At 41.9% G+C, this 12,157-nt stretch overlaps 1 protein-coding gene across 5 annotated transcripts in view; it reads left to right on the top strand.

Annotated features, from left to right (window-relative positions):
* Positions 1 to 2,335: 2,335 nt before the first annotated feature.
* The window catches only part of col17a1a (collagen, type XVII, alpha 1a), a 32,808-nt gene continuing 22,986 nt past the window's right edge, over positions 2,336 to 12,157 (top strand). For 4 of the 5 annotated variants that reach the window (XM_064315257.1, XM_064315239.1, XM_064315248.1 and 1 more), the window contains exons 1-9: positions 2,336 to 2,490; positions 6,789 to 6,862; positions 7,642 to 7,692; positions 7,986 to 8,111; positions 8,945 to 9,766; positions 10,072 to 10,119; positions 10,559 to 10,594; positions 11,003 to 11,050; positions 11,719 to 11,862. In XM_064315257.1, the coding sequence (XP_064171327.1) occupies positions 6,799 to 6,862; positions 7,642 to 7,692; positions 7,986 to 8,111; positions 8,945 to 9,766; positions 10,072 to 10,119; positions 10,559 to 10,594; positions 11,003 to 11,050; positions 11,719 to 11,862 (1,339 nt within the window). In that variant the 5' untranslated portion in view covers positions 2,336 to 2,490; positions 6,789 to 6,798. Of the gene's footprint in view, positions 2,491 to 6,107; positions 6,322 to 6,788; positions 6,863 to 7,641; positions 7,693 to 7,985; positions 8,112 to 8,944; positions 9,767 to 10,071; positions 10,120 to 10,558; positions 10,595 to 11,002; positions 11,051 to 11,718; positions 11,863 to 12,157 lie in introns of those variants that run through there. The other variant, XM_064315229.1, reaches the window with a different exon arrangement.

Here is a 12,157-nt window from a genome sequence, read left to right as displayed (position 1 = left end):
CACCATCCACAATTTAGACACAATTATAATGCTGTGACAACATTATTCCATTTTTCACTCATCATTTACTTCAATATAAAAGGACTGGCACAAATATTACTCATCCAGTAATGCACGTGGCGTACTATCAATTTAACCAGTAATTACAATGAACAGACAGGCATTTGTGGTGAGTTTTTACAACCATATGCTTTTCCAACACAAAGCGCAGCATTTGTCATCAACTGTAGTGGCTGTAATGGGTGTGAACAGAATGCACTTGGGATTCCTTTGATGTGGTTTCAAATGGGAAACAAAACAAAATTGCGGATGCGTAAGTAGATTACGTTCATTGCCAAATTTAGCGAAGAAATCAGCTGATCGGCACAAGAATCCGGCAAAAATCAAGCAATATGTATCCATTAGTATGTAAATTAGAATTTTCTTGGATTGGAAGTGAAAATTTACATGAATTTGAGCATAATATCCTCACAGTGACAAAGATGGACTTGATCAGTGGAGTGTTACTACTAGAACAGTGATGCATGTTCTTTGTCTGCTTTCAGTTTTATCAAAACTAACTAGATGTATGATGGAATGAATTTCATTTCATAGTTTTTTGTTTGTTTGTTTTTTTTATTTTTTATTTTTTTAAAGAAAAGCTGGTGTTCTCTTATCCCATATATCATCGTTCTGGGAACACATTCTGTTTGCCAGAGTGCGGATTGTGTGCTCACTGAAAGGGGCGGAGTAGTGCATGGGTGGATGTGGTGGGCGATACGCGCTGGGGGGGGTGGGCGGGGATGGGCGGGGGGGGGGGGTTAACGCCTGGAGCCAGCAGGTGGAAGGCCTGTGCAGGCAGGCGTCTCTTTGAAATGTTTGCTCAACCCGGGTTCCTCTCGAGTGTATCATCCTAATGTGGAGACATAAAATTAATAATTCTATGGATACTAGGTTTCGACATGCTGGGGATTTCAAATGTGCGGTGTTTTAGTACTCAAGGATTATATTCAATCAGCAGTATGATAGCTTACAAAGCATACATTCTCCATAACGTAAAACCCCTACATTCTACATGGTCTACAACCCCTACATTCTACATGGTCTACAAACCCTACATTCTACATGGTCTACAACCACTACATTCTACATGGTCTACAACTCCCTACATTCTATATGGTCTACAAACCCTACATTCTACATGGTCTACAACCACTACATTCAACATGGTCTACAACCCCTACATTCTACATGGCCTACAACTCCCTACATTCTACATGGTCTACAACCCCTACATTTTACATGGTCTACAACTCCCTACATTCTACATGGTCTACAACCCCTACATTCTACATGGTCTACAACCCCTACATTCTACATGGCCTACAACTCCCTACATTCTACATGGTCTACAACCCCTACATTTAACATGGTCTACAACTCCCTACATTCTACATGGCCTACAGCTCCCTACAGTCTACATGGTCTACAACCCCTACATTCTACATGGCCTACAGCTCCCTACATTCTACATGGTCTACAACCCCTACATTCTACATGGCCTACAACTTCTACATTCTACATGGTCTACAAACCCTACATTCTCCAAAGGCTACAAACTGTACTTTCTTTATAGCCTATAACATGTACATTCTCTGTGACACAGTTCTATTCTCATATTTCTCCTTTGACTTAATAATCCAACTCCCATCCACAAACTAATATTTTATGTATTCGATAATGTCCCTGGCCCTAGATCAAGCCAGCAAAGATAATTTCTTGAAACAGGTTTAGGTCTATATCATATATCTCATTTCTTCGTAGATGGTAAAAATGTAATCCTGATGCTCAGTTTTAACGGTCTAACACATTTATCTCAATTTGAGTGCCTTGCACATTTATTAGTGAGTGTAAAAAAAGTCATTGACACATAGCGTCGAAGGCCATAATTCACCCATGTACTGATTCAGTGATAGGCCTAGTCATGCTGCAAGAACTCTCTTTCGAATAAAAATATTCTTTTATAATGGGCACAGCACTTTATCAGTGAACGTTCCCCCCCCCCCACCCACCCAAAAAAAAAAACATTTTCAAATTTAAAAAAATACAAAATAAAAAAATAACCGCACACAGACACACACACGCGCGCGCGCACACACACACGCATAAGTAGCACTGACCTATCACTTGCAGGCATATTTTTTTTCCCAATATAAAATTGCTGTCCTGGGGGTATTTTTTTTTTTTCTTTTCTTTTTTGAAATGATGTGGGCGTGGCAGTAAATCACAGCCCCTTGCTGTGTCGAAACTTGTCGGTAAAAAATTTGCGAGGAGGAAAAAAAGTAAAAGTCGAAAATGTCAAAGCACATACATTCCTGTCGGACGAGTAATCAACGCACCTGAGAGCTGACTGGATACAAAAAGTGCAGACTTAAAGATTTTTCTGTTCATATTAAACTTTAAACTCGCTGGGGAAGGGCTCCTGACCAGTTTCCCGCCGACGTTGACAAGGTATGCATTAAAATTCCATTGATTTCAAACATTATATTAGATGTACAGAGAGAAAAAAGACACCTGTAGCAATGTAGATTAACATACCTGCAGGCAAATATTTTCATAATGTTATATCTGTGAGTGCGTTTCTCGTGAATAAATGGCTTGCTATATTTCTATTTTTGACAACAAAATTGTCTACCTGCAAGCGTAGATTATGTGCATGTGAAGCTTTAGCCTGGAAGCCAATAGAATCAGTCAAATGACTGTTTTCAAAACACTGAAAATGAAGAAAGCTGCAAACATCACAGTATGTTAACAGCATGTTTCACTGACTCAGTTTAGCTCCTTCAAGTAACACTTTGAGCAAGAAAACTTCTCACAAGCATAATATTAATTGAGAATAATTGCTGGAGATTCAAAAACTGTTAGAAAGTTAGGATGGATAGGTAGGCTGCACTGTGTTTTCCAAAGAAACTGCGCAATGTTACATTATATGGGATACTTTTGTGGAGTGCACTTGATTAAATTAAAATCATACTACACCCTGTTGCAGAAACACACTTGAGATAATGGCTGAATCTTTTTTGTTGATTTTTTAAACAATAAAAAATAAACAGAAGGCTTCCGATCAGCTCGATCATTTAATGTAATTCTTTTAAAAATAATTGAAAGCAAGCAAGCCAGTCTCATTCTGCATATTAATGGTCACAATACCAAGCTTATAGTAAGAAGAACATAATAACATGTTACTAACACACAACATGTAAATGTAGTAACTGGAATATTTTTCTGAAATTTAAAGTAATTGTGTCGTGACTCATCCATTATAAGGGCTTAGACCAAGAATCCACTACGTTAGTTTTGCCTTTGCACAGCACGGCTGTGACGCTGTCTACGCAGGTGGCCCAAAAAACAAAAACAGCGGTGAAAGCCACGCGATGCAATTTGAGAGGCACGCCTCACACCTTGACTCAGACTGAGCGAAAGTGTTTGTGGGCGTTCGTTCGCCTTCGCCAACAAAGGGAAGCGGGCAGCTTGCAATCGAGGCATCGGAATCTCCGCGGACACCGTTCCTCCGCTAAATTAACAACCATTCCGCTACAGCACGCATCTCATTACAAGCGCGGTGACGTCATGTCAGCTTCACTTCTGTGAATACAATTGCATATTTCATTTTATTAAATAAGATACAGAGTAATCTTATTGACCTTCGACGCCATTGTGCTGATGCGTTATGTATCTTTGTTTCTCATCAATTAACTCTACATAGTACACAGAGTTTAGACATGGCTTCACGTCCGTTTATTTGTAAAAGAAAATATTTACGGATGAAGCAAGGTGTTAATATGATATTTCACTGTTGCACTGTGGGTAATGTAGAAGCAAATTCAATGAAGCAAATTCAGTGAAGCTGTTTTAAGCTATTAATCTCAGACAGTGTTCTCCTAATTATCAGTGACAATTGCCTTTAGTGGCCAGCCGAGGCATTAAACGAAAAAATAACCACCAGTTTCTTCACCAACAAGCAGTATTTACCGGAGATTTAACATCTGCGTACTCAGCTGCTGGTATGGCAAGCAAATTATTATTTTTTTAAATTAAATTAAATTAAATTAAATACACTTTTAAAAAACTAATTTGAGAACCTAGTTTATGGCATAAGATGACCGGTGTGCTAAGACATCCTGGTCTCATTTCTTGGCCATGGTGTAGTTCAAGGTCAGATGTAAATCTATTGTACTGGTGTGACAGGCAGGAGACTGTGTTCATGATATGACTCAAGGTTAAGCATCAATACTAAAAAAATTTTTTTTAAAGTTAAAGTTTTGAAACTTAAAAGCTGGCCTTTAGAGTAAAACTTTCCTCAAAGTAGAGTTTTATATACTCTCAGAATGGGCCTGGGGCGGGCAAAGCCCTTTTTAAGTGAATATGGACAGGTAGAGACGGTCTTTGAAGCTAGATAAAAGAAAGCTGGCTCTTTGTGCTGATGGGTTGAAATCGGATGACAGTGAGGCCCAATCTGGGGGCTAGGCTGTCAGACGGTGAACAGAACTGTTCGCAAAAACACAACTGAGCCGCATTTAAGCTACTGTTCTAGCAAGAGTGCACCTGTGAGATCTGTAAAAGCGACACCTGTCAGGCTGTTAAAATTATAGCCTGTAAATGTGAAATCACATACTGTAAAAGTATCATAAAATATCAGGGTTTCCCCCAGGAAAACAGCTAGTGCCTCGGAGGGTAAGCAGCAGCGGTGTGGCATGGTGAGTTGTGAGGCCTATAGCCTACACAAAACACGACTACACAATGGCAACTTCGTTAAATAGCACACAGCTTTCCAATTGTTCAACGTGGGATTTTAGAGAGCCGACTCAGAGCCTCTATACTGTAAATACCTGGAGGAAACTATGAATCTATTATAAACGTATTCTGGATGCTGTAGTTACCTTCTTAAAAATGATCCGTTTTAAACATATTCCTTACCAGAACCTGGCAGCAAACATAACATACTGATGGATGCTTATAATGGGCCTTAAAACTTAGAGAGGTCAAATTTTAAACTAGTTTAGTGGAAAAGTTGACTCCAGAATGGCTCATCAGTACCTAAATGTTTTAGAAACATGATTTTGGGGGCTGTCTGGGGAGTGTAGAGGTAAAAGCATTGGGTTCAGTCCCCGGCAGTGGTACATCCGGCTTGGCCAGACGTCCCTACGAACACAGTTGGCAGTGTTCGCGGGTGGGAAGCCGGTGAGGGTATGAGTCCTGATCGTTGCATTAGCGACACCTACTGGTTGGTCGGGGCGCCTGTTCAGCGGGGAGGGGATCTGGGGGAGCTAGCGTGAACCTCCGCATGCGTTACGCTCTCCCAGTGAAACTCCTCGCTGTCAGGTGAAAAGAAGCGGCCGGTGACTCCACATATATCGGAGAAGGCATGTGGTAGTCTACACCCTCCCCAGACTGACAGAGGATAGCACATCCACCAGGACTGTGTGATACACACAGGGAATTGGTATAACAACTAAATTGGGGAGAAAATGGGAGAAAAATTGAAGAAAAAAAAAAGAAACATGATTTTCTCAGGATTTGCTGATATTTCTCATCATGGTTCCTCACTGAAGTTCAGCAAACACCACATTATGAGCCAAACCTATCCTTCCACAACAGTGCCACCACGTCAGGGGCTCTTAACTGAGAACAGAAATTCTGTCATATTGAGCTACATTTTTACAACTTTTAGATTTTTAAAACTATAATAATCTGTCCATTAATGATTTTGTGAGCAATGCTGCTTTAGTCATACTTTCAGTTGTAACAGAGCATTATTATGAGTTAAAGCTGGTGCTGTCGTGAATGATTTATGCTGTTTATGCTGCATTTGAACATATTAACTTGTCTAAAGCTCTGTAACGAGTAGTGCACATGGAATGCGCAAAGCAAGTTCTGTCAGGAAACTCAAAATCGCAGCCGACCAATCGGTCGGCCCCAGTAACCGCATACTCACACGTTTCCATGATCAACCAATTGCTTACACACGGCACCTTTCTCTTACCCGTCCAATCACAGGCACACATCACCAATTTGAGCACCTATTTAAACCAACAATTGGATCTCTCAGTGCTGCTGCTTTTGCTTGCTTCACTGCCACTGCTTAGAATTGTGCTCACCCTCCACCACCCCAGCACCACCTGTTGTTTGGATCTGCTTCTAGATACTGGGGGGGTTTTCTGGTATTCCTCCTGTTCAGTAGGGGAGATGCATAGTACTCCCTGTTAGTAGTGCACACACCACTACCTGAGGCAGATCCATCCGGCGCCGAACCAAATGTGTATTTACGTATTCATGTAATACGTGAGTTGTCCTGTCTGAGATGTATCTGTTTGATGCTTCCTCTTGACCAGGACTGGAAAATGAGATTTTACATTCCCAGTGAAGGATAAATAAATAAAAAATAAAGGATAAGTTCTTAATTATAAGGTATATAGGCAAATCATTATTTTATATATATGGAAGTCTTGCAAGTTTTTCACACTTTCTTGTGGATATTTTTCTTGTGAATCCTGATCAATGAGGGATGCTTTGAAATTTCAAAGTTTAAACTCAAATAATTAAAGAAATTAATTAGTTGAAATATGTAGTTAATGTCATTAAAATGTATGAAATTACTGGGACTATTGTTGACTTCAAGTTGGATGGCAGAGTTTTTATTGGGCAGTACTGGCAATAAACCAAACCCTAATACAAGATAGCATCTAACTCACATTAGCTGCTGGCTAATTTGTCATGGACCTGTAACACAAACTCTCTCTGTTTAACAGTTAACATGGAATGGACAACTTAACAACAAAAAAGACAGTAACTACCGGGGGGAGCTCTGGAGCGTCTGGGAACGGTAAGCATAAACTCTGTCTTGTTGGGATTCTTTAATAGTCGATGGCACCAATCGGGTAATAGGGACAGGAAAACGTTATTTGCCAGCGACCAAATAATTTATGCAGAGCATTGAGGTTAATATATGAAAGTGACGAAGCACAAACCTCAGCTTCATCACGAAGAAGTGTTTCAGGAGTACAAACGCTGGAAATTGTGGTAGCGATACTCCAAATTTAAATAGCTTATGGATGCTTTGTATTTACGCATTGAAATTTACGCTCAGATCGTAGAAACATCGCCCCCATCTGCTAGCTGTAAATAATTACAACCACAGCCCTCCTCACTGTTTAAGAGTGACTGCGGACCATTACAATATTCCACAGGCACGGAGAGTAGTTACTGTTGTTGTGCTACGTTATGTCTGAACAACAATATATACTGCATTTAATTATGAATTATTGTTCTATTAATTTTAATAGCAACAGAACTATAGTAGTAGAATGAAGACACTCATTTTATTATACATAAATGATATGTATATATTTAGAATTTAATTATCAAAGTAGTTTCAATAAGTTATATTATTTAGTCAGTGTAATTGTAAATTAAACCATTCATGAAACTGTTTAAAGTACAGCTATTTAAATACTTAAAGTGTACTTAACAAATTCCCAGCACTGGGTTGATATTACTTGAGAGTCTTCATTCAGACGGAGCACACGGTGGTTATGCGGACATAATTGGAACTCAGGTCCTTATAAGTGGTACTTTTCTAATATTACTTTCCTTTCACCACAGTTGTAACTGAGACCGTAACCACCACTACTAGACTTACAACTCTACCTCCAAGTAAGTTTTCCAAGAAGTTTATCCAATGAAAATTGGCACTAGCCTGTGGTTTTTAAGTATTACCGAACTATGCACTACATTTGACTCCATATGTCTGTTATCTTGGTTATAAATATCTGGGACGATACAATATAAAGGCATAGATATACATTTTTTTAAAGACAAAAAAAAGATCAAGAATCATGGCCCTCGAATCACGTAGCAGGTTAAATTGCTTAATATTACTCACATTTGATAGAAGGAAATGTGTGCGTCTCCACTCGGGTTTATTAAATTGCTTTGTAATCCACCAGAGGGCGCCAGTGCCGCCGTTAGCAGTCAAAAGACTGTGTCCTCAGAAAGTTCTGGGGGGGCGGTACTAGTGGAGAAGAAAATCATCACAGTGAGCAGTAGCGGCAGCAGCAGCAATGCCACAACCAGTGAGTGAGGCCAACCCTCCACCCTGTTGCCCTTTCATTACGTGGCTGTGAATAGAGAAACACAGAATGGGAACCTCACCCTTTTGGGAATGTACAGCAGATATAAGGCTTTGGCCTCTTGCATGAGACACAAGTACAACATTATACGATTACAAGCGATAAGTGATGAAGTTACATTACATACAATTGGTCAATGAGATGAAAATAACATCCTCAGAGAAAATAACATCACTCACCTCCCAAAAGGGAAGATCCAGGTTTCATTTAACAAGGGGTGGTGGGGCAGAGGTAAAAATATGAATTTAGTACCTCCAAGTTCACATCTGAATCTGCATGTTTGAAAATGCATGTCTGTTCCATCTCTCTACAGCTATGCGAGTTGAGACAAAGTTAATTTACTTCATTCTCTTGGCTGTGATGTTGCATGTATTGCATGTATAACTGGGAAATTTCACATTTAACATTGTACGTTCTACAATAGCAAACTGTGTTGGATTTGTTTGGCAGCAAAATAAATTTGGCATGGGTATGGGATGAACCCTCTTGTATTTGCCAGTGCTGATATCTATGAAGGCCCATGATTTTGTGAAGTGGTGGGCCAAAGTTGTTTTTATTTCATGAGCCAGTTTTTTAATTAAATTCTTGCATTGTTTCCAATGAGTAATCTAGGCAAGGGGATGTACCACTTCACTGTAACTGTATTACATGAATGATTATGCCTTTCATAGACTAATAAAAAAATAATCCGTTTTCAGAGCCTGGGCATGTTTTGTTGGCTTTCTTATGAATTCCATAATTACAGTAACTGAGATTCTGTCTCTGGTGCTCACCAGCATCTGGAGGGCTTTCTATTGGAGTGTCTGCTGCCTCTGGAGAAGCAGGAGGTGCAGGAGGAGTCGTAACCATCAGCTCAGGAGGCACTACCACAGCAGGAGGTTCTACAGGAGGAGGTTCTGCCAGAAGAGGGTCCGCAGGTATCGTTACTGTCACAAGCGCGACCACAACAGGAGTTTCTACAGGAGGAGGTTCTGCAGAAAAAGGCATTGTTACTGTCGCAAGCACTACCACCTCAGGAGTTTCTACAGGAGGAGGTACCACAGGAAAAACCATCGTTTCTGTCGCAAACACTACCACCTCAGGAGTTTCTACAGGAGGAGGCTCCACAGGAAGAGGCATCGTTACTGTTGCAAGCACTACCACCTCAGGAGTTTCTGCAGGAGGAGGTTCCACAGGAAGAGGCATCGTTACTGTTGGAACCTCTACCACAGCAGGAGGTTCTACCGGAGGAGGTTCTGCCAGGAGGGGCTCCAGAGGCACCATCCCCGTCGTGAGCACCTCCTCGGGAGGCGCCATGGCAACCATTTCCACGGGCATGTCGGGGGTCACCTCGACGGGGTTCACCTCGACGGGGTTCTCGTCAGGAGGAGGCATGGGAGGAGGCCTGGGGGGAGGCATGGGAGGAGGCATGGGAGGAGGCGTCGGAGGCGGCGCGGGGATGAGCACCGTAACCATGACGACCGCCACCAAGGGGAGCTACAGCTCGGGCGGGTCGGGGGGGCAGAAGAGGACGCACGGCTCCTCCCCCTCCTCCCCCAGCTACTCCCCTGTCCCCGCGGAGAGGAAGATGGTGATAAACCGCTCGATGGGGTATGCAGGTGAGGACGTCAAGGGGGGAGTCCCAGAACCCGAGTCTGAAAACCATTTGACTATAATGCACAGAACCATCTCTCTCTCTGCTAAGTATTCCAGTGCTGACCAACTCAATACTGACACTAATATGGTGACTGACATTGCTCAGTATTCATACTGATAGTTGTGACAACGTGCATAAACAAACAAAAAAAAGTTTCATTTTGTTCATTTTTTAATCTCCAGTAGCGAAGAGGGATGTGAAATGTTCACGCGCATACATGTCATGTAATCAACACTAAAACCTCTCTTTCACCCCTCTTTCATTTAGAAAGTTCCAGTGAGACCTCTTCCCCAGAATATACGAGAAAGGACTATGGTATGCTTTACTAACCATTTCAGAGCATATTCAAATATAACAAATGAGTCCTGTTTAAATACTGTGCTCACTAGGGAGTGTGTTTTTCACACTGGTTTTTAATGATTAATGAATGTGGTTATTGATTTTGGACAACATACAGCGGTACATTTTTTTTTTTTAAATCAAAATTGCTTTGTTTTGCAGTTGTAATGCGATTTTGTGTTTTTGGGGGGTTCAAACCTGAACCCCTACTTCTCAGGGGCTGCAGCTGTGAGCCAGTGCTGTACCCCTTTATCGTGTGTCTCCTTTATGAGGTCATCACTGTGTAGCCCCCAATCAGCCCCTGGCCAATCAGAACCTGCCCAATCAGCACCTGCCCAATCAGACCCTGCCCAATCAGCACCTGGCCAGTCACACCCTGGCTGAGTTCACATTTTTGACCATTTTATCATTTCAGGCACAGCTTCCAGCAGGGGGAGGACCCAGACCCGAGGTACGCTCTGATTGGTCGCATGCACCTCCCAGACTTCCTGGGAGATCCACGTTACTTTGTACTACCTTGGAGAATGTTAAAACAAATGTGTTCATTGTAAAATGAAGAAAAAATTTAGAAAAAAGGTGATGGCAATAATTAAAAGATGTGAAAATCAAACCGACAATAAAATATGGAGCACCCACAATAAAAGAACAATCAACATCTTACACTCAGTTAAACACAAGTTTATATAAGTGCATCTTTAAAAGGTTTTTTATTATTATTTTGAATTATGTTAAATTCAGAAACCGTAGAAATACTTGTGCATGTTCTGTCCACTCCGGATACAAGTGTGAGTTCATGAGCGGTGGAATTACGTGTGTGGTACAGTGCTGACCTCTAAAAAGACTTTCTCTAACCCCACAGAGAGCGAGATTAGAGCAAGACTGCAGAGTGCCTCACCGTCCACCAGATGTGAGTCCTCATCATCATAATAAAATGCTGAAAATGAAAATAAAACGAACCGTTCATGCCAATGGAATGACATAAGACGGGGATACTCAAATCCGGTCCTCGAATCCAGATCCGGCCCTGGTTTTCATTCTTCCCAGGTTATTAACTGAACTGAATTAGTGCTACCGATTGGCCAGACTGTCTCCCGGGTGACGTGAGGGTGAAAACCGAGCAGTTATTGGCCCTTGAGGACCGTGATTTGAGTAACAAATTTCACACGGCACAGGTTTGCCTAGCCACTCTTACTTCCTGTTTATGGAAGTCAGTAGTTTTTGGAAGCTAGTGGCGTGATGGATTCTGAAGACTACGAACACAAATGACTAAATTGTCATTTCGTCATTTGTGTTCATTCGGTGTTGTTATAATCTGGTTTTTAGTGTAGGATGAAGTTGAATTCCCAAAGATATGCCAAACTGCTGTCATTCTGAAAGACCTCAGAATGCTACCGTTAGACACAATGTTGCTTTGTTTGTCACCAATTATGTTGTCAAAATCTCACAGTGATGCAGCCAAGAATTATGAGCGTAATCACTGCTGTGGCACTGTCACCGTAACCATGGCGAATATGTGAATGGTGATGCTGTGGAGTTGTGCGGTGCTGTGTTACTGACCGAGGCTTTGCGGGACAGGGACGGAGCTGGATGACGTGAAGAGGCTCTTGAAGGGGAGCCGATCCTGCAGCATCAGCCCTCCCCGCTCCCCGACCAACACCCTGCCCATCCCCAAAAAAAAAGCCACTCTGGAACGGGTTGTCACTGAGGGGAGCCAGTCAGGTAAATACACACACACACACACACACTCTCTCTCTCTCTCTCTCTCTCACACACACACACACACACACTCTCTCTCTCTCTCTCTCTCTCACACACACACACACTCTTTCTCTCTCTCTCTCTCTCTCTCACACACACACACTCTCTCTTCTCACACACACCAGCACACCTCTCTCTCTCTCGCTCTCACACACACACACACACACACTCTCTCTCTCTCTTTTCACACCAACACACACACACCACACGCACTCTTCCTCTCTCTCTCATCTCTCACCACACACCACTACTCTTC

This window comes from Anguilla rostrata, chromosome 2 (assembly GCF_018555375.3).
Source record: "Anguilla rostrata isolate EN2019 chromosome 2, ASM1855537v3, whole genome shotgun sequence".
Classification (NCBI taxonomy): domain Eukaryota; kingdom Metazoa; phylum Chordata; class Actinopteri; order Anguilliformes; family Anguillidae; genus Anguilla; species Anguilla rostrata.
The sequence above is the reverse complement of the archived record's forward strand: the minus strand, read 5'-3'. Positions and strand labels throughout refer to the sequence as shown.